At 35.3% G+C, this 23,641-nt stretch overlaps 1 protein-coding gene across 2 annotated transcripts in view; it reads left to right on the top strand.

Moving 5' to 3' along the window:
* The window catches only part of CFAP47 (cilia and flagella associated protein 47), a 429,253-nt gene that overhangs the window by 8,913 nt on the left and 396,699 nt on the right, over nucleotides 1-23,641 (top strand). For both annotated transcript variants that reach the window (XM_077144877.1, XM_077144876.1), the window contains exons 3-8: nucleotides 3,536-3,651; nucleotides 13,351-13,489; nucleotides 15,904-16,132; nucleotides 16,581-16,741; nucleotides 18,233-18,360; nucleotides 19,830-20,065. In XM_077144877.1, coding sequence (XP_077000992.1) covers nucleotides 3,536-3,651; nucleotides 13,351-13,489; nucleotides 15,904-16,132; nucleotides 16,581-16,741; nucleotides 18,233-18,360; nucleotides 19,830-20,065 — 1,009 coding nt within the window. The remainder of the gene's footprint in view (nucleotides 1-3,535; nucleotides 3,652-13,350; nucleotides 13,490-15,903; nucleotides 16,133-16,580; nucleotides 16,742-18,232; nucleotides 18,361-19,829; nucleotides 20,066-23,641) is intronic.

Here is a 23,641-nt window from a genome sequence, read left to right as displayed (position 1 = left end):
CAGGATGTTTTAAAATATGTGTTCATTTTTTTCATGACTGTGAGACTATTTGGATTTCCTTTTCCATTTGATCAAGTTTTGGTAGTTTGTGATTTTCAAAGAATTGGTCCATTTCTTCTGAACTGTTGAATTTAAGAACATGAAGTTCCTCAAAACCTTCCCTTATTTTAAATAGCTGAAGGATCTAAAGCAATATCCTATATTTTATTACTTATGTTGGTGATTTGGGTCTTCAGTCCTTTTATTTTTCTGATTATTCCTAGAATTGATAATTTTTTTTAAAGAACCAGCCTTTTGTTTCTTTAAGACTCTCTATTGTTCTGTTTTAAAAATCGTATCTATTATTTCCCTCCTACTGTTTGATTTGTATTTATGTTGCTCTATTTTTTTTAATTTTTGGTGTAGGAAATTAGGTTATTGATTAGAGATGTTTCCTCTTCTAATGTGAACACTCAATTTCAGTGCTATAAACTGCCCTCTTAGCACTGCTTTAGCTGTGTCCCACAAATTTTCCCATGCTGTGCTTTTGTTTTTATTCAGTTCCATGGAGTTTTGGAATTTTTATTTGAGACTTCCTCTTTGACTCATGAATTATGTAGAGGTGTTTAATTAATTTCCACATCTAAAGAATTTCCCACTGTCTTTCTGGTTATTGGTTCCATTATGGTCAGGAAACAAAAAAGCAAAACAAGCAGACAAAAAAACCCATTTCATATGATTTCAATTGTTTTGAATTTGTTGACATTTATTTTGTGGGCCAGAATGTGGGCTATCTTGATGAATGTGCCATTCATTGGTGGTTGAAAAAAATGTCTATTCTTCTTTTGCTCTATGGACTGTTCTAGATTTATCAATTAGATTCTTCTGGTTGCTTATGTTTTTCAGGTCTTCCATATCCTTATGATTTTTAAGTCTAGTAGATCCAGACCAAGGGGTTGGGGATAGAGAGGGTAATATTGAAGTATCCAATTATTGTTTTGATTTTCCTATTTCTTTTTTCAGCTCTATCAATTTTTTTTCTAACACCTTTGGTTTTGTGTATATCAAGGATCTTTTTTTTTGTTGTATACATGTTTAGGATCACATGTTTGTTGGTTTTTTGATCCTTTCATTATTAGAAAAGTCCCTTTTTGCCTTAGTAATTTTCTTTGTCCTGAAATCTAATTTATCAGATATTAACTTAGAGACTTGTCCTTTTAAAAAAAATAATGTAGGCATGGTAGATTTTTACATCCTTCCTTTTATTATCAACCCCCCCATGTCCTTGAATTTGAAGTGAGTAATTTGAAGTGAGAGCTTATAAGTAGCAGCATTTAGTTAGATTTTTTTTTTTTTGGTAAATTTTCCCCTGCTATGCCAATCTCTGTCTTTTGATTTTTGTATTTAGATTTTTTATATTTAAGGTAAGTATTGATATGATTTCATTTCAGCCTGCTTGCTAATTATTTGTTTTCTATATGCTTCTTTTGGTTCTTGTACTTCAGTGTTTTTTGCTTTTTTTTTTTTTTTCCATTCCTGTGGGCTACTTGAATGTTTTTTTGAGGCTTCCGTATTGTCTTTTTTTGCACGGGCAGGCACCGGGATTGAACCCGAATCTCTGGCATGGCAGGTGATGCCACCGTGGCCCACCCCTCTGTGTTGTTTTGAGTGCATCTTTGTGTATAGTTTTTCTAGTGGTTGCTCTATTACAATATACATATGTGACGTATGAACATAATGTTCTACTAATCTCAACATTTTACCACTTTGAGTGAAGGAAGCATAGAGCCCTCACCTCTATTCAGGTCCCTTCCCCACTTTTAAAGATCATTGTCTTGAGTATCTGATGATGTTATACTTTTTGTTACCATCATGAAATATGATTTATAAAACTCATGAGATAAAGTATAGTCCCTTGTATGTACCCATATTTCTGCCCTTTCTATTGCTCCTTTTTCCTTTCTTATGTCCCAAAATACTTTCATCATTTCCTGCCTGTTTCAAAAGTTTCCTTTTGATCATCTAATCTTTAAGGGTAGGTTTGCTAGTGACAAATAATTTTAATTTTCCTTCATCAGATAATGTTTTTATTTCCCTCTTCATTTCTGAGGGAAAATTTCACCAGACACAGAGTTTGTGTTTATCATGTTTGGGTTCACTCAGTGTCTTAAATCTGGATGTTGGTATCTTTCACAAAAGTTGAGAAGTTTTGCACCATTATTTCTTCAAATGAACTTCCAATCCCACTCTCTCCTGTTCTTCTGGGACCCGTATGATATAAATATTGGATCATTTGGTATTGTCTCGCAGGCCCCTGAGGCTTTGGTCATATGATCTTCCCTTTTCTTGTCATGAAATTGCAATCTCTTTTGGAGAAGAGCATGGATATTCTTTAGAAAATGTGGCATATCAAGACAGTGTTGGCTGATCCCTGAATTTTCTGTGCCTATCCAACAACACACATATATTCTCACCTATGCATACACAACCTAGAAAGACAGTAGTTATGGATGTTTTGTTCAGGTTTTAATATATATGTGTATGTTTATATGCATGTATATGCATGTGTGTGTGTGTGTGTGTGTGTGTGTGTGTGTGTGTGTAATATATTGACAATGTACTTGAAACCTAACAAAATGGATTCTAAGCTAGTTTCTCCAACATTACATGCAGGCAATTCCTTAGATAAAGCATTTAACTTTATGAGTCTTGGGCTTTTTTTCTGTAACATAGAAAGCTATAATTATATTTACCTACTTTAGGAACTTTTGTATCAAACACAGCAGTATATATAAGGGTATTTTATAAACTGTAAATTACCATCTAAATATAAAACATAAATATCCCTATTAGATGTGTATATAGATGCTAACGGATTTTTAAATACATGTATAAAATCATATGGTACAGATATGCTACAGTAAACCCCTTTAAATTAGAGTCACTTGAAAAATCACTTGTAACATTTTATACCGAGAGCTTTATTTATACCCCAAATGATATTTTACATCATCCTGCCTTCTTTTATTTCATCAGATTTGACATCATCCAAAGTACATTTCTTTAAGATCAGTTCCACCCTTTTTGAGGCAGGCCAAAAAATGTAATATAGGTTTAGGTGGAGATTCCAAAGAAGAGTTCCAAACATATATTGAGCAATGAAATTATCATTGAAATAATTGGGTTTCCTCTCAAGGTAAGTACTTGGAACTTTAGATGCATAAAATCTGATTTCTTTGTTATTAATGTGTATCTTATCTCGTTTTCATATCTCTCCTTAATAATTCTTCCTATTGACAAGTATGCCATCAGTGGACCTGTAAGGAAACTAGAATGCCTTTTGAGGAGTTAAGATAAAATTGTACATATACGTTTCTTCTATAGATTTGACTCTTACGTTCTAATTGTTAAAAATTAATCATGTGGGGTGGGCCACGGTGGCTCAACAGGCAGAGTTCTTGCCTGCTATGCCGGAGACCTGGGTTCGATTCCTGGTGCCTGCCCATGCAAAAAAAAAAAAAAAAAAAAGTTTTTATGTGGCTCTCTTTTTCCCTAGATTGATTCCAGCTTGTGATTTGGAAATTGAGACAGAAGTTGATTTTGGCACATTGGTTGCAAATAGTAAAGTATATTGCAAAGAAGTTAACCTTATAAACCATGGCAGAGCTCCAGGTAAATATTTGCTTTCATATAAATTAGCTTATGCTTTTGGAAGAAAGTTGGTACTATTTGAGGTGTATAACTTGTGTGATTAACGGTTTCCCTGATTCATCAAAACAAAATTATGTCTTTTGTTCAAAATAGCTCAAACTTTAATGTCCTTAAATAATGTTACTGTATAAGAATGACAGACAATATTTTAGGAAAGATGAACCTGCTTCCTTATGGTCCCACCTCTCAAGTGCCTGGTAAGCTCCCATAGGACAGGAGGCAGGATGGTGTCATAGAAGTGACGTAGTTCTTAGAGCCATTGAGAAAGAGAATCATGGCATATTGTTTCACTAGATGTGTGATCTGGGGCAGGTGTCTTTATGGAACGTTAAACTTGAGTGTCCTCATTTAGAAATTGGGTCTAATGAATGTATTATGGTTATGTATATACATGTTTTATATTGTGAGGTTTGGGTGGAACATATATAAATGCCCTGATATGGTGCCTGTCTCATCATAAACACTCATTAAAATAATTGTTATCTTTCCCTATCATATTCACTTTTTAATTCACAGCATTGTCCCTGGAGGCCTTTTGCTAATTGTTTGTGGATAAAATAAATGCTTCTTTCTTCCCCAGATTGTATTATTTCTAGGGATTTTTATTATGATATTAGAGATTCCATAAATTTGTGTTGTACACTCGCATGTATACGTGCATGTACACTCTTCACCAGTGTTGTGTAGAAGGCATGTAATTGCTTATCCTTCAAGTCTTCTGATTAGATGGTCAGATTTGGGGTGGCAAGGCTTTCATGTCTGACATTCTGAGGTGAGGATTGCCGGAGGCAGAGAGGGCATTTCTCTCTGAGACTCTGCTTGTTGGCTCTATGGAAGTGGTGTCAAATTCCATCCACTTTTCAACTAACTGAGGATGTTCTTTGGGGCCACATGTTTGAGGATTGGGAACTTTAAAGACAAAGACAGTATGTCAATTTAGTAATTTTTCCCGGGGCTATAATCAAATAAAACTTAGGAGTGTTCCTCATTGAATGTTGCTCATTTGGATTTTCATGCTTTGGTTTTTAAATAAGTGATTTTTTTGCTATGTATGAGATTGTACAATACTAGGATCATTTGCGATCTGATTCCTATGTTAAGGATGGAGTGTCTTATGGCAAGTATTTACTGCTTTTGTGGTCCTTTAGAATCCCCAACTATATTTTAAAACAGTGATGTGTAATTAGGAGAATGTATTTTGTATTATTTTTCTCTCCAAAAATCTGTCTTAACTGTTTTTCATTCAAAATCTTTCAAGTTTTGAACAAGATAATATATCCTCTTTTTCCTAAAATCTTACCAATTGCCCAGCTTTATTGCATAAGAAAATTCTCTGGAAGTAATACGAAATATTATTTAAATTTAAGTTAAATTAATAGAATAAAAGAAATAAAATTAAACCCACTCCATATGTTTTAGGAAAAATAATCTACATTGGCTTTTGGTGTTATGTTAATATTTTGTGTGTTTTAGTATTTCTAGTAAATGCTATTATGGTTAGGTTTGATATAATTGAATACTATGAAATGCTAATTGCTATTACCTTACAAATGAAACAAATTATCAATAAATCACATTTTCTTAGTCTTGAATTGCCCCTTATTCTTGGTTAGATAACATTATTTTTTTCTACCATTACCAAAATTTATGATATGTATTATATTCACACTAGCAAGCGCCTGTAAAATGTTATAAAGTTTTTAGTACTGGAAAGCACAACAACATATAAATATTCATGAGCATAACAATGTACATTCATGAAGGAAAAACACTTAGGTAGAAAATAGATTCAGCAACCAATGTGATCTTAATAAAATTGGAAATAAAAAAGTGTTTTATATAACAGATATTTTATAGTTTTAAAGTCAAAGATCAAATGCTTTCAAATTTACGTGTATATTTAAGAAAACATAAAAAGTTTCCACATTCAGCGGATTCATGATTTGTACAGCTTGGTTTTCTCTTTTGGTAGTGTCACTGGTTTTATTATCTTTGGTTATGTAAATTCCAAAGTTTAGCTATGTGACAGCTTCTTGATGGTTTCTTTTAATAGCCCATTATAAAATAAACATCCATGAATTTAGACCAAGGTTTTGGAATCCTATTTTTACTCTGCCTTCAGGAAAATGTTTCCTATGCTTGCTTCTCACTACGCAATGTAGCACTTGCTTTTTCTCTTTTTAGAAGACATAATTCAGTCTCTTAGATGTCCCTAATATTAGTATTTTGTGAGTTGGTGAAATCTGTGTTCCCTTTTTTGTTTTTATGTACAGTAGATAGAATTATGTACTCCAATTTAGAATGTTTTTGATTGTAATACTCATTCTTCTGGGTGTGAACCCATTGTAAATAGGATCTCTTGAAGATGTTACTTAAATTAAGATCTCGTCCAACTGAATGATGTTAGGTCTTAATCCAAATTACTGGAGGCCGGCCTTATAAAGAAAAAGTAACTGGACCCCTGAGTAAGGGAAAGACATGGGAAGGAGCCAGCAGTTGGAAGTCATCAGAACCCTAAGAGAAGAGAGAGGACATCACCATGTGATATGTAATGAAAGCAGAGAAAAAAAGCCAAGAATCATAAGCAGACATTATTAGAATGTTACAAACTTTGAGGAAAAAACATTGCCTTGCTCACACCTCAATTTTGGGACTTTTCCAACCTCAAAACTGTGAGCCAACAAATTCCTGTTGTTGAAAGTAACCCACTGTGTGGTATCTGTTATAGCAGCCTGGTAAATTAAGACATATGGTGTATTAGTCAGGGTTCTCTGGAGAAACAGAATCAGCAGGAAATATATGTAAAAGTTTATAAAAGTGTCTCATGTAACCGTGGGAACTTAGAGTCCAAAATCTGTAGGGCAAGCTGTGAAGCTGACGACTCCAAAGGAGGGTCTGGACGAACTCCACAGGAGAAGATCTCTGGCTGAAGCAGGAAGAGAGCCTGTCTCTTCTGAATCCTCCTTAAAAGGCTTCCAGTGATTAGATTAAGCATCACTCATTAAAGAAGACACTCCTCTTGGCTGATTACAAATGGAATCAGCTGTGGATGCAGCTGACGTGATCATGATTTAATTCGATGAAATGTCCTCATCGCAACAGACAGGCCAGCACATGCCCAACCAGACAAACAGGTACCACCACCTGCCCAAATTAACACATGAACCTGACCATAACATATAGTATGGTAATGGCCATATCATTTCTCAGCTCTTATTTTTGAAGGTTGAAGAAAAACTGATGATTATTATAGCATGCCTTGAATCAGAATCATTTCTTCCTTCTTCTCAATACACTTTATTATTTGAATATTCTTTTTCAATTATTTGAATAGCCTTTTTCTATTACAGTGTTATCTTGGAACAGTTTTCAAAGTCCCTAGGGTGATTTTTATGCACTGTTTCTGTGTTTGAACAGCTACTTTAGAACGCATCATGCTTCAGGTTTATTTGGGCCATTTTACCCTAAGTATATGATCTTTCTCTTGCTTTTAATGCCTACTCCCCCATCTCCCTTTACCTGATCATCAGCATCATCTCTTTGCTTTCCGATCTGGAGGAGCTTGGCATCATCTGTAAACCAGGAAGTTTGCTAAATTGGACCAAACTCAGAAATGGTGCTCCTGTTCTTCCTTATCCACCAAGAAAAACACCTGCTACTTATTCTCAATCCATGTTTTGTTTTGTTTTGCTTTTCCTGTTTTTCAATTTTGTTTTCTTGGAAACATATGCCATGGAGTCTCAATATACCCTGTATACATAACCCAATGCTAAAGATACAGCAGACACTCACTTATCTTTTGTTTAATTGATTTGGTTCAGTGATCTATCAGAGTTTCAGTTAGGAACCATTAAGCTTTCAATGAAAAGTAATTGAACTCAGAATTAAAGTTTTAATCCCCTATGAGCATATTGTAGTCTCCAAAATTTAGTCATTGGAAGATATACAGATTAATACATAGATAGTATACTTTGACCCAAGGAAACTTAAAAAAAAAAGACATGCATAGGAAATAGCAATGTCCTTGGAGACATGACACTTGCTTTTGAACAGCAGACTATAAAACTACATACACTGCTCTACCTGGCTTGACCCTACAGATATTTTTATGCAAAAACCTATTCATTAGATAGTTTCTAAAAGTTTCTTGAAGGAGTAAAAACAGGGTACCAATGTATACTTTGCCACTCAGTGGCTTAAGCTGCTTCTCAAGAGAGCTTAGAGCAACCCATATTCAAAATGCATTTACCTTTTATATGTAATATATATGTATTATATTGAAAGAAATAGTCTAGATGGAAAAGGTATGTTTTCCATCTTATATAAAACATCAAAAATAAACAAATTAATAGCAATGGAAAGTAGATTCGAAGTTACCAGGGACTGGGGGAAGGGAGGAGGGTTGGAGAGTTATCACTTTATAGGTACAGAGTTTCTGTTTGGGGTCATGACAAAGTCTTGGTCATGGGTGTTGATGATGGTAGCACAACATTGAAAATGTAATTAACATCATTGAAGTGTACACTTAAAATTGCCAAAAGGGGAACTAACAACACCAACAAAACAAACCTCCAGTTTTGTGTTGTAAAGGACACTTCATTCTGGGCACAGCTGTGGGTCCCCTCATATCCCATGTGCTGTTCTAAGGTTTATCAGGACAAGTCTATATGTTTATCTTGCGTGGCTTATTAGCAACATTTCACATAGTTGGCCATTGCTACCTTCTTGAATAAAAACAAAAAACTCAGCTTCAATGACACCTCACTCTCCTATATAGAATAGTGATCTATGGAGTGAGGCCAACCAGGGCTGAAATCTTGGTTGCACCATTTAAGAGCTGTGAAGCACTGGAAAGAAATTTACTCTCCTAGAACATCCATTGCATTAGCTGTAAAATAAACATTTTACCTGCCTCCTAGAATTATGGTGATGATTAATAAAATACTCGGCATAGTTTTGCATAAAGTAAATGTTCAATAACTATTAGTTGTTATTTTCATAATTATTCTTTTTCTACCATACTTCTCTTTTCCTCTTCAGTTCTCTTTTTTGGACCACTATTCTTTTTTTTTTTTTTTTGGTTCATTAAATATGTATGTTCCTTAGACCTTGCCATAAACCTTTGTGTTTGCTCAGTCGACACCTTCCCCCTGGTCAATCATTTTTATTCCTATTACTTCACTAACTACTCCCAAATCCATACTATATTCTGGGTCTCCTTTAGATGTCTGAAATCAAGATGTCTAAAACTGATCTCTTCAATTCCCATCTCTGCTGCCCCCCCCAAAATAAAACCCCTGCAAATTCTTCCTTTCATCTTTTTTATTGAATGGTGCCACCATGTACTTAGACAAGCCAGAAACTTGGCAAGTCCTTGACACCTTTATCTATTTAATCATCTGCCCCATTTGACTCAGTCAATTATTGAGTCCTGTCTATTCACTTCCTAAATACTTCTTTCTCTTCCATACAAGTTCTCTACAAGAGACCATCATTTTCTTTTGCCTAGCTACTGTACCAACCTAAATAATTCTGTTGGTCTCTGCTTATCTCCTTCTAGTTCATTGTCCACATATTAGCTTGTGTCATGTCTGACAAAAATGGAAATCTAATTTAAAATGTTCTATTTGCAGCATCTTTCATTCAGTGACACCTTGCTCTTTGAAGGAAGTTCTTGCTCCTGTTGTTAATAATTAAAAAAAGAAACAAACACAAAGTTTCTTATCATTAATAGCATTAAAAATATGTAAGACTTACAATAATCTTGATATAACCACTGTTTTAATATATTTAAAAAGTCAAACAATACTCTTTTGCTTTCTGAGTTGTTTCTGAATAAGCTTTTGAACCCTTCACTTAAATTCTTTGGTCACAGTATATCTAAGTGGTTATAATTAGGAATCAGCCTTAACTGAACTCAGATAGTTTACATTTTCTAGAGGATTAAATCAATAATACCTATTTACGTTAAAACATATATCCTTTTACAGATTTTTGTAAAACTATTTCTTATTTTAGGTAAGAATAAATGAACCTTAAATGTTAAGACATTTGCACTTCTTTAAAATGATTTGATTTAACCTTTTTTTTTGCTGTTTATTTGCCTTTTCCCTCAGATCATGTCTACATCAAAAAAAAGTTTAGTGACATTATATATTTTCAATACTTTCATTATGCTAATACTTTTGTTCTCCTAAGTTAAATGGATATTTCTTAAAAATGCCATAAAACGTGATTAGAAATGTTGACTTGGGAATTGCCAATGTTGTTTATGATGAGAGCATGCTCATTTGTTTTAATATTGTATAATTATATTAAAGAGATTTATTATTGGAGACTTCTACTTGCTGGACATATTTTGAGCATTGCTTTATGCCAGGCACTGCGCAGGGTGGCATGACCACAGAGAAGCGAAGAGTGTCTGATCTCAAAAATCTCATTCTCTGATGTAGTCACTAAACATTACCACAAATTATGAACTGTTTCTACTTTCAGAATAACAAATCTTTGTAGTCTTTTTCTCATATGTTATTTGATTCCAAAAAACCATTCTTTCTGCCCTAATCCTGTGTGTGCGGGATTAATTTGTCTATAAGGAAGTGATAGTGACTGAACGTGTGAGCCCCAGATTCAGAAATATCCAAATGAAAAAAATCCCTGCTCTATTTGTTAGTTTCTAGCTGTAGCACTTAATTATTGTTGTGTAAAAAACAAACAAACAAACAAACAAAAAAGCAACCCAGAATCTTAACACAGTAATCATTTTTTAATCATTTATGTGTTTGCAGGTTGGTTAGAGCTTGGCTGATCTAGGCTAGGTTCAGCAGGGTGGCGCTGCGTCAGGCTGAGGCTGCTGGGACTGCTTTGTTTCTCACTGCAGGACTGTGGGTCAGCTGGTGTGGTGGTAACCTTATGTGTCAACTTGGACGGAATATAGTACCTACTGATTTAACCAAATACTAATCTGGGTGTTGCTGTTAAGCTATTTTGTAGATGTAGTTAACATCTATAATCATTTGGCTGTAATTAAAGATATTGCCCTTGAAAGTGTGAGTGGGCTTTGTCAAATTAGTTGAAGACCTTAAGAGCAAAAACTGAGGTTTCCTGGAGAAGAGGAAATTCTGCTTCCACACTCAACATCAACTTTAGTCTTGGTTTCCAGCCTTCCTGGCCTGCCTTACAAACTTTCAACTTTCCAGCCCCCACAATCACATAAACCAATTCCTTAAAATCTCTCTCTCCTTTCTTCTGAGGAACCCTGACTGATACAGATTTCAATACTTGCAAGTAGAATGCTGCTATAGCAAATACCTACACATATGGAAATGGTTAATAGATAGTGTCCGGAAGAATTTTGAGGCACTTGATAGAAGATGAGTACATATTGCCTTGAAGAGATGATTAGTAAAATATGAATGTTAAAGCAGCTTCTCGTAAGGCCTTAGAAGAAAATGTTGGGCTTGTTATTGGACGCTAGAGGAAAGATGGTTCTTGTTAAAATGTGCAAAGATTTGGCTGAATTAAATTCTACCATTAGGTGGACACTGTAACTTATAAGTGATGAACTTCTATATTTAACTGAGGGTATTTCCAAGCAGAATATGGAAGTTATGTCTTGTTTACTCCTTGCTGTCTATAGTAAAATGTAAAAAAAAAGAAGTAAATTGAAGAATGAATGTTAACCAGTGCTTGATGATTTGGAGAATTCTCAGACTATTCATATTGTGCTCTGGAAACAGGGCCAAATATGTGGCTGGACAATCTTTTGCTAAAGATATTAGGTGTGTGACTTATGGATCCCATCAACGATCTCAGTAGAAACACTGCCATCTTGTTCTGATAGGGGCAGAGATGGGATTAAATCAAGGGAGGCTGTCAGACTTCTCAGATTCTGCAGGCAGGAAATGGGTCAATAGAGCTACTCAGAGCAAATATATGCTATTCTTCAAGAAAATGGAAGAATAACTCTGATGGTGGCTCAGAGGATGGTGGCGTTACCATTGCCACCATGTGCACAGAAGGTGTGGGCCTAAGGGCTGAACCTGCCACCTTGGGATGGGAGAACAGAGCTGCTACATTGGGCTGAGAACCTTTAAACCTTGTGGAATTTGCCTTTCCGTGTTGTAAACTTGCTTTAGACCAGTAATCTCTTATTTCCATAGTTTCCCATTTGGTATGGGAATGTCTCTCTGATTCCTGTCTCACCATTGTTTTATGGAAATGAATAAGTTGCTCTCCAGACTTCACAGGCCTACAGATGGAGAACAGTTTTATCCAAGGATGAACTGTACCCAGAGTCTCACCCATACCTGAGTAAGATGATTTATAAGATTAGATTTGGGACTTTTTAAATTTATTTTGTGAATGGGGTTTTGGACTTAGATTTGATGCTGAAAAGGGTTAAAACTTTGAGGGATATTGAGATTGTGTCAATGTATTTTACTCATGGGAATTCTGCAGGTCCAGAGTACAGACTCATGGATTAAACTGTGTCCTCCAAACAGATATGTTGAAGTCACAGTGTATATGAATGTGACCTCATTTGGAAATAGGGTCTTCACAAATATAATCAAGTTAAGATGAGATCTGAATTGAGTGAGGATGGGCTCTAATTTGATCACCGATGTCCTTATATGAAGAGGAGAAGAAACAGATACACAAACAGGGGTCATCATGTGAAGACAACCAGGTGAACATGGAGGACAGAGATTGGAGTTATGCTACCACAAGCCAAGAAACATCTGGGGCTACCAGAATCAAGAAAGAGACAAGGAAGTATTCTTCCCTAGAACTTTCAGTTCAGTCACTACAAGCCAAAACATTTATTTTGTTTTGAACCACCTGCTTGTGCTGCTTTGTTATGGCAGCTTTAGGAAACTAAAATAGCTGGAGTCACTCTGCTTCATGTGTGATCACTCTGCTTCATGTGGGATCCATAAGTCACACACCTAATATCTTTAGCAAAAGGTTGTCCAGCCACACACTTGGCCCTGTTTCCAGAGCACAATATGAATAGCCTCAGAATTCTCCAAATCATCAGAGTGTGATCACTCTGAGGCCTATGTCAAAGGGACAGCAGCTACCCAGGCGAAACACTTCCATGGTAAACTTCCAAGAGAAGATTAGGGCTTGGAACTGGCATGCTGTCACTTCTACCCACATACTATTAGCTAAAGCAAATCTACGTGATCAAACCTGAAATCAAGGGGTAGGGAAGCACACTTTGTTCATGATAAGGTAAGGATGTGAATGCAGAGAAAGATGAAGAATTGGGATCAACAGTGTAATCAACCATACTATTTATGAAACTCTGGGCAAGTCCATGACTCTTCCTAAGCCTCTGCTTCCTTATTTGTAAAATGGAAGTAATTACTGAACCAACCTCCTAGAATTGTTGTGAGAATTACATAGAAGAATATATGCAAAACTTTTAGCATGAATGCTTAAATACGGTAAGCAGATGATATATTTTAGCTATTCTTGAAGGCTGAGTCTTAAAACTAGGTTCAAGTTTGTTGGGTGACCCCAGAGACAGAACTTACAATGAAAGCTGTAATTCTTGGTCCACAGTAGACCATTACTCTTCAGTGTGTGTCTGTCCCCCTGTCAAGAGTGTAAATTAAACATTTTAAGAAACCAGAGTGCTCTTGTTATCCCTAGGTATGTTTAAAATGGAATACCAGGGCCAATTACCCATCCTTATTTTTCCAACTAATGGCACTGTGAAACCTAAGTCATCAGTGATTGTCAAAGTGGATTTTTGTGCAGATGAACCCAGAGTTGTGAATGAGGTGGCAACGTGAGTATACACTATATGGTGCTCTTAATCCTTTCCTGTTTCACTCTTCAGACATGTCTCTTGCCTTTGGCTATATGTTTTATACTTTGTTCTTTTATTCAGCATTCATTCATTTAGTCTCTACCATTTGCCAAGTACTAGGGACTCAAAAATAGTAAGTACTAGAGGATGACATATGGGTATACATGAGAAGCATACCTGATTTTGATTTTGGAGGGTTTAGGGAGTGGACCAGAGAAGGGCTTCATTAAAGAGTTGGCATTTGAGGGCGGGCCATGTTGACTTAACAGGCAGAGTTCTCCGCTGCCATGCCACAGACCCAGGTTTAATTTCCAGTGCCTGCCCATGCTAAAAAAAAAAAAAAAAAGAGTTGGCATTTGAACCAAACACTCATTGATGAGTCACAATTAGCCAGGCAAAGAGCAGTTCTATGCTGTGTGTTTGTATGTGTGTGTACTTGTGCATAGGGGCAGGTAAGTGTTGGTGACTGCAGTGGGTTGGAGGAGTGATTTAAGGTAGAGTTAGTAGTGGTAGTTTTGAAATCTTAGAAGTGAAAAAATACAGAGTTACACACTGAGAGATCTGAAGCAATATCAGAGGTAAAGAGATGTAAGTGAGGAGGGCAAGATGGCCAGAGGAACAGAATGGTTCAGTGTCTAATAAAGGGCTTGCAGGCCAATGCTGTTTATACTGTGTGTCAGTTCATTAGTGGGATGCACAATCATGGTGGGTCAGCACTAGCATTATAAAATGATATTGAAAATATCAGAAGGCATCTCACATAGTAAAGTCTGTTTGGTAAGATTTGTTTCAGTTTTATGCACATGTGCAGTGTGTGTGCATTTTCCATGTTGCAATGTAATATGTATTTCTTCTTACTGAATGTTGTAGTAAAAAATATTTGAGAATGAGTTTTCAACCTTGATAGGAGCTTAGGTTTTATTTAGAAGGCTGTGAAGTCGCAGAACTATTTGAAGATGGGACTATACTGATGAGTTTGCATTTTAGAAAGGTCATACTTGTAGCAGTCGGCAAAGCAGATCAGAGAGTATGGGAATCAGGTGGACAGCCTTACTAGAAGCTGCAATAGGAAGGCAAGAGAGAAATGAAGAAGACCTGAACTAAGATATAGTTTTGGAGTATGGAGAGGAGTGAGCAGAGTGAAGATATATTATGGAGTTCTATTTGTCTAGATTTGGTGACTGATAGTAGAAAGGGAAGATAAGGGGAAGGACAAGTCTGTGGGAGAACTTAAGTTCAGTTGTGACATGTTGAAATCAATTTACTTTTCAGAATCCTGATGAAACTGTTTATTATCTATTAGATTGAATTGTGTTGAGCACCCAAAAGAAGTTGGGTCTAGATATATTGTGTTGGAGGTCATCAGTTTATAAGTGATAGATGACACATGGAAATCATGAATATAAATCTGACAATGAGGGTAGAGTGTGAAGGAGTGGGAGAGAAATGCCAACATTCCTGGACTTTACATAATATCCAAGTCCCAGAAGACTGAGAAGGAAGCATCTAGAAGGAAAGTTAGAAGAAAAATATGACTTCAAGGAAGCTAAGCGAGGGGAAATATTCAAGGAGATGTTAGCAACAATGTCCAAAATTACAAAGGTATAGCATAAGATATGGACTTAGGTAACAGTTGTGGAATAGTTAGTTATTTGTGGTGTCTGATGGGGCTAGATTAAAAAGGATTGCCTTTATGTCATAGAAGGATAAATATGGGAAAGCAGTTCCAAAAAGAATTGAAATTAGTCAGGGAAGTGACATTGTGTGGGGAGGAACTCATTTCTGCAAAGAAATAGGGCTTTGTTGAGACACTTTACTTCATAGGGAATTGTGTTATTAGAGTGGGGATAAGGTTGTTTTTTGGTCTTAGGGTGGGATGATTTGGAAAAGAATTTCAGAATTCTAGAACTAGAAGTGACCATATGTATATATCATCTCATGTAACTATACTTTCATGAAATAATTGATAATAGGGACATGAGATTGAGTACTTTCTGGGATACATTCATGAGATTGTTTTCAAATATTTATGTTTCCTGGACACAGTGAATTAGACTGCACATGTGCCATTTCATTGGATAGACTAGAAAGACATAAAGAGGGTATAGCTTCTGGAATGCATATAAAGGAAGTATTCTTGGTCTATTGAATTTTAATATGTGATTTTATAAATTTTCTGTTTACAAATATTTAGCAGAAAAATAAAGTATATATGCTTCTAATTAAAATATATATGTGTAGGGTGCATGGGTAGTTCGGTGATTAGAATGCCTGCCTTCCATGCGGAGACCCAGGTTCGATTCCCAGACCATGCACCCCCCCAAAAAAAAAAAATATATATATATATATATATATATATGTGTGTGTGTGTATCATATTTCATTATCTTGTAGAGTTAAATTGCAAGGTCGTCCAGATATACTCCTGACTATCAAAGCTCATGTGGTTGAGCAGATTATTGAGTTGTTAAACATGAGTAGTGGCAAAAGAGTAGATTGCATACGCTTTGGTTCTGTCTTCTTTGGAACATCAAAAATGGAATGTGCACTTCTGTACAATAATAGCCCAGAACCAATAAACTGGGTGGCCATAATGCAAGATGATTCAGTTGGAGAAGAATTGGTAAGTAAATGGTGCAACAGGGGAAGATCTGCTATTATGATTTCTAACAGTTTGTTTTGAAAGTAATTATAGACCAACAAGTTATTTACCAAGTCTAAATATGTTTTAACACAGGCAGATAGATTTCATTTCATGTGTCTCCAAGTGTAGCCTCAAAAATTCAGTAAATTTAAATTAACATTGGCAGTGATATATATCTGAAATAAAATAGATAAGTACTTCTAGTAAATTAGTGGTGGTGATGATTTGTGCTCTCACCTATTTTTAAATAAGTCTTTAAAGTGTATAGTGCACTTTGGACACATTTATGTATGTGTTACTTTAAAGACAATTAGATTTTCTCTATTTTCTAGACTCTGGAATTTCAACAATTATTTAATGACCTGTTAAAATATATTATTTTTTGTGTGTTTCCTTAATACTTTTTATTTCTGATTTTATATTACAGGGTACCAATGTTCGACAAAGAACAGATATTGCTTTAAACAACCTCACCTACCTAAGCAAAACAAGGAACATAGATATAACCACTTTTATCACTTGTGTTCCTAATGAGGGAACTTTATTACCTTATCAAAAGACTGTAATTACATTTTGCTTCAGCCCAAAGTAAGCAAAAATTAATTAAATTGTAATGTTAATTATTAATAGAAATTATATTAACCATGCCAGTCATCAGGTTTATTTTAATGCATTGTAGTAAAACTTGTCAAAAGGCACAAATTGGATTTTTCTTATGATTCCAAATATTTTCAACATGGCTAATATTATTTCTCATATTTCCAAATATTTTGTATTATATTAAAAATCTTTTCAGAGCTCATGGCAATGGGGTGGAGAAAGTTCAAGTTTTGGGTTGTTTAGGGTTGTGGCCAAAAACAAAAACAACTTGATCAGCCAAGACTTTGTTCTCCCTATGGGGATGATCAAGTGATGGTCAGTGGCATGCAGTATGTTTTAGGTGCGTCCAAAGAGAATGCAGAGCTACTGCCAGGACAAAATGCTTCTTTGAATATAATGGGTATTAAGCCTATAGCAACTGCTAGGATAAAACATTTTTATGACTTACACAAGTATATTTTTCACAATTCTGTGTACTTTGGTTATATAGTTGAAAATATATTTGGAAATGCTCTTTTAAATATATGATAGCAGTTGCAGTTACACCTGAATTGGTTTCAGTATGTGTCAATATCTGATCTAATTGCAAGTCTGTTTATTCTTGGGTGTGACAGACAATGTTTAATGTACTTCTCTCTGTGGTAACGGGGTCCTTTGGTAATATCAATTGCCTGCTTAAGGCTCAGTTGTGTTTTAATTTAAGGAGGGTAATAAATCAAGCAATTGCTCCATTTGTACAATCCGCAATTGCCTTATTAATGATAGTCTCATGCATGTATTTTCTTCTTTGATTCTATAAGATTCTGCTTAATACTCAGTCTTTCAAGTTCCCAATATTCTTTTTTGCAACAACATGTTAACTTCATTTGAAAGTCTACCATAGAATCATAGGTATGAGTATGATCTGAAGTCTGAATTAAATGTGTTACAAACATGCTTTCTGCATCCCTATCGAATAATACACACCAGTCTTTTGTGAAGATAATTAAGTATCCACTGTTAATAAAAGCTGACTTCTAGGTAAGGTAGATCAATTTAGCTAATGTGCAGTCCTTGATGTAAACTTTTTTTGTGTGTCTTTTGTTCTACTTTTCTTCTCACCCTTCCTTGTCAAAATGTGGTTGGCAATAAGCATCCACTGGGGGAAATATATGGGAAACAGAGGATTTCGATTACACCTAGAGATAATAAAGGCTATTGTAAACGTGTGACCAGAGTCCATAGGCAACAACAATCTTTGCCTGAAGAGAAAATCCTTTGTAGAGACAGTGGCCTTTGACCTGGGCCATGAAGAAAACTTACTTTTGTCTTGGCCTTCTCCATATGTTCAGTGACTTTGCAAAACAGGTCGTGGTTCAAGTTTAATTCATTAAGTTTCATCTGCTTGTATAGATTTAAAGATTGGGTTGATATTCCCTTTTGAGAGGTGATAGAATATATACCTTTGCTGTAAAAAGAAACAATTGTGATTTTTTACAGACTAATCTATGATGGTAAACAGGATATTGATCCTTCACACAGGCAGGACTATGCCGTCTTTTTGAGATTTGAGTCTGTGGGAAGTAAAGATGGATTTTTGAGAGATGATGACAGTAAATCCATCAAAAGTAAGTGAAAAATGAACATAATCATCTAATGTGTAACAGTTTAAATTTTTAAAAGTTAGAACGTTGTGTTGAGACAATATAATAAAAAGTATATAACTATTGAATAGAACGAAAATATGAACATATTCAGGAGACCCTAAAAATGTCATTTTTGGTGTATTAAGAAAGAAATCAACCTCAGAATCATTTACATAAAATTTTTTCTAGCTCGGATTTAGATGACCTTATAATTTAAAAGTGATTTTAGGCAAACTTGACACTCTATAGAGTTTAAGGAATGAAAATAAATCTTTGTTTCTTTTATTACAGGTAGGTTTTCTCTTAGGATTTCCTATGGGAACAAATGATCCATTCTACTGCTACCAGATTTTCAGCATTCTTAGCATCTAGATACAGTAACAGTCAAAGAACAAGACCTAGGTGTTATTAAATAGAATGCAAATTCCTGTCATAAGATAAGTGCATTTGCTTTGCAGACCAGGTGTCAAGGTGCATTATATTAATTACATTCTCAGGTTATATTAGGTGTGCTACAGTGAGAAAAAATAGAACAGGACTTGGAGTTCAGTTTGTCAACACAGCTTAAAGAGAAAATAACGATATGGAAAGGTGATGGATCAAACCCAGGAATATGAGCCATACCAGGTATTGGTAGGTCCATCTAGATGCTTAGGCAAGTCAAGAGTCTGGAAGATTTGCATGTCAGAAAGAGTGATTTAATTACGTAGGATCGCGCTATGATCCTGGGAAGACATTAATTTATCTGTTAATGTTTCTGTCATAGTTTGTGTTATTTTTTTATTTTTGCATGGGCAGGCACCGGGAATCGAACCCGGGTCTCCGGCATGGCAGGCGAAAACTCTGCCACTGAGCTACAATCGCACTGTCCTAAATTTGTGTTATTGATTTATATCTGCTCATCATAGATAGAACATTGGCTCTAGGCTTTCAGGTTTTGAGTGGCTAGAGATGGAGATGCTAAATTTGCCCCAAAGTAAGTTTAGAATTTAAGAGTGGCTAAGAAGAGCATCAATGAGGAAAGATACATTGTTTTAAGGGTATCAGTTGCACTGTTCTGTCTGCAAAACTGTTCTTATGTGCAACAGAAGCCTACTATCTATAGATAACTACCTTATTTCTCTTGTCTCGAAAATATCATGTTTATATTCTTAACCAGCATATATCACATTGTGCATGTTTAAATATGCCTTTATTGTCAGTGTCACACCAGTAGAATACACAGTTCATGAAAGCAGAAACATTGTTTTATTCACTGATTTATGTATCCCCAAGTCCTAGAAGAGTCCATGGCACAGAGGAGGTACTGAAAAATATTTGTTGAATGAAGTACTGAATGAACTATCCAAGTCTCATCAGGTCTTTCCAATGAAGCTATTTAGATTGAGCAAATGTATTCTGGATTCCCCAAATATTTGTTTTAAATTCAACAGTTATTATTGTTTTTATAGGCGATCGACTTCAGAAAGTGGAATTAGCACTGACAGGCTCGGGATTTCCTGTCTTATTACATTTTGATCCAGGAAAGGTCCTTAATTTTACACCTTGTTTCATGGGTGAACGTTCAGAGGTTCTCTGTGTTATGCAAAATCGATCCAAATTACTTCCAGTTAAATACCACTTCCAGAAAACAGCACATTTTAAAATTCATCCTGAAAGAGGCAAGATTGATGAAGGATGTATGCAGGTAAAATAATTTTTCTTTGCTTTCACTTTGCTCCAAACATTACTTTAAGACTTGTTAAAATGTTATGCAGAGGATAAAAACTATGTTTGTTCCACCTATGTTTATAAATTGTATACTTTTCTAGTAGCACTCTATAGAATCCATAATTATTTTAGGGCCTGCCAAGTGCCATGAAAATTATTCATCATTGTAGAAAATGTGTAAAAGTTCTGTAAAACATAATTCCTGCTTCCAAGACTTTTCCAGTGTAGAAGAGATACACAGTAACAAGTATGATTTAAAAAGCAAGTAAAATATGCTAAAAGAGAACTGCAAACAAAGTGTTATAAAAACTCAGAAGACGGAGTGTTTAATTCCAGTCAGGTAGAAAGGCCTTTATAGGAGAGTAGCATAGGAGCCAGGTCTTGGAGATTTAGTAGAATTTTAAAAGTTGACTAGTAGTATTTATTTAACTTGCCTAGGACTTGTACTGTTGGTGGAAAGCAGAAAGAAAACTGGATTATCAGAAATTTCCTAACATATAGTAGACATTTGCCACTATTTTTGAATGGACCAAACTATCCTTATGTTGGGGCAGTCTGTTGTTTTGTGAGACTTGGTGCAAGGCAGGAGTTTGCCTCCTACTATGAAAACAAATTCTCCTGATGTTTACACTCCCTAAACTCTGGACACATAATCTACTCTCATGGCCAAGATTTCCTTAGTTTTCCCCCTGTATATCAAGCATTCTCCAGCTCCCATCAATTCTTTGAGTTTCCCACAATCTTTCCAATATCATTTTCAGTTTCAGATCATAAAAGTGGGTTTCCATTGTTTTCAGCTTTGAAACCTGATGTACCTTAGAATCTTAATAAAATTTACTTGCCCAAATACCACTGCAATTTTATTGTCCTGAAAATTAATAGTAAATCCTATTTCTATCTATCTATCTATCTATTTATCTATCATATCTATCATCTATCTATACCTGTATTTATTAGCATTGGACATAAGGGCTTTGTTAGAATTAATGTAGGATACAAGAGATTAAATATGGGGGAAAGGACCAACATTGAGTTAAGGTCAACAGCATAACCACACATGGTTGGAGATAAGAAATTAATACAGGAATTAGTATCCAGTTTGATCTCAGTCTACTGAACCTGCAGAGGTATAGTGGGAAATAAAGTTGTGAGGTTATGGATTTAGGAGAGATCGTGGAGGGGTTTGCAATCTGAGATAAAGAGCATAGAGTGTTTAGTAATCCATGGGAATCCACTGAAGGTTTGTGAGTGGCATTTCAGGAATTGGTGTATAGAATAGATTGGATGGGAAAATATTTAAAGCAGAAATAACTTCTAAAAGGCTACCATAACACCTAGGAAAGATGTATAAAATGCCTGGAATAAAGTGGCAGGACTAGAAGTTGAAATGAAGAATAAAATGATCCATATCAATGAAAGTTAAGGGCAATGAATTTTGTTCAGTTTAAGAGATAATAAAAAATTTGAAAAAATGTATTTAATAATGACATCTCTTTAATTGTGGAGTTTTTCCCCTTAGAAAATAGTGATTTCCCAATCTTAGAAGGGCATCAGCAAGGAATAGAAAACTGCTTGATAGTAATCTCTTAGATGGATTGAAGAATTTCAACAGAGGTTACTATCTTAGATTGAATTTCTCAGATTTATACCCTGAGATGAATGAGGATTCATGTGTAAAAGATTTAATAAGAAATGCTCCCAGGTGAGACTGGCAGGGAGCAGGACAAGATGGAAAGGAGAAAAGAGGATGCCAAGAAAGTGCAATTTCAGACCTAGAATCACAGCAGGGCAAGTTTCATCTGGATCCTGCAAGAGAATTCTGGAGTGTGAGTGGCAATTCAGAGATGTCCAGACCTGAGGCAAAGGAGCTGGTCTTTCATAAAACTCCCTTACCTGAAAGTCAATGGTTAATTACTCGAGGAATTGAGAACCAGAAACTCCTAGGCACTTCAGGTTGTCTGCTCATGAAGGTCAAAATGGCTTTAATAACACAAGAGCAGCCCTCAGGAGAGCTGCTGGGGCTAGAAATTGGAAGCAAAAGCTGATAGAATAGTGAAATGTTGCGAAAATACAGAAAATGGGATCTGAGGTTATCTAAGTGGAGAAACTTTTTTTTTTCTACTGCAGTGATTAGTCATTGTGATCTTAATGAGTACTCAGTAGAAAAATGCAATGTTTCAGTAACCTTGAAAATATGCATTTAAAAGAAAGTTAGAAAAGATTTATTTATCCCAGGATTTCTCCGAACTCTTTGTATGCTACATGGTGCATATCCAACTGAGGGCTATGAAGAATTCCTAAACATATTTGCCTCTTCCCCTTTATATTTTGGGGTACAGAATAAATGAAGGATTGGTGTTTTAATTTGGAACAATCAGGGAATTCTGGGGTGGTGGTTTGTATTAATTACTTTAAAGTTTTTGCCAAATTTGTCCTTTTGGAGAATAGATATCCTGCCTTACATACTTTGCATTCTCTGTAGTGACTAGCAACAACTGGAACATTGAGTTAAGGTCATGGAAAAATAATTTCACAGTATACTTAGCATTTTCCAGCTGGTTAGATGGAAGCAGAAAAAAGGATAGGAGCCAAGGATGACTTGAATGTTTTGAACTTCAATCATGATGCAAATATTGTGGACATTAAAAAGAATGACAAGGTCAGAAAAAGGAAGTTAGGGTAAAGGGAAAGAAGAAGACATTAAAAAAAAAGAGACTATAGACCTAATAAAATTGTCTGGACTATAGGACATCATATTAATTGTTTTAATCAGTGATTGCTAGAATAATTCTACCTAAAAACAAAACAAAAAACTCTCAAAATCTCAGTTGCTTAAAAAAAAACATTTGTATTTCTTTTTCACATTTATTTATATTAGCTATGACTCTTCTAGGTTTGCCTGTGGTCAGCTAATCTTGTCTCTGTTGCAGGTTGTGTTCAATTCTGTTCCAATTGTCTTGTTCTAGAACTAGCCACAAATCCTAGAAGACTAGAGAACAACAATTTTAAGAAACCATAGAAACATATTTAGCCTTTCCTTAGATTATGTTTGTTAACGTTTCATGGGCCATGGAAAGTTGCCTGGCCAAGCCCATCATCAATTGAGTGGGGAAATAAACTCCATCTACTCCAGTGAAGGTACTTTTATGTTCATATGACAAAGAAGGTGAACATATTTATAACACAAAGTTAGTAAAGAAATGGAAACAATAATCCACAGGAAATAATAATCCAATATACCACATTCTGAATTCTAGTAATTTTGTGGAAGTAAAAGTCAGAAGGAAACTTTCATTGAGATATACATTACATTGTCATTCATTATACCTGGCTCTCTCTTTGTCGTTAGTTTCTGCCTTCATCCTCTTAATGGCCTTCAGTCAAAGATCACCATGAACAAACTTGAAGTTGAAAAAGTTGTATTTGTTACCTGTTAAAGCAAAGAAGAAGGTATACCATAGGGAAAGTTGGGTTATCTCACTAAGAGGGCATAAGAAATGATAGAATACAGTATTTGGATTTTGGTGCATAATAAGAAAGTGGGGGTTTTATT

The sequence above is a fragment of the Tamandua tetradactyla genome, chromosome X, assembly GCF_023851605.1.
Source record: "Tamandua tetradactyla isolate mTamTet1 chromosome X, mTamTet1.pri, whole genome shotgun sequence".
In the NCBI taxonomy this organism is placed as follows: domain Eukaryota; kingdom Metazoa; phylum Chordata; class Mammalia; order Pilosa; family Myrmecophagidae; genus Tamandua; species Tamandua tetradactyla.
This window is presented reverse-complemented; position numbering and strand designations above follow the sequence as displayed.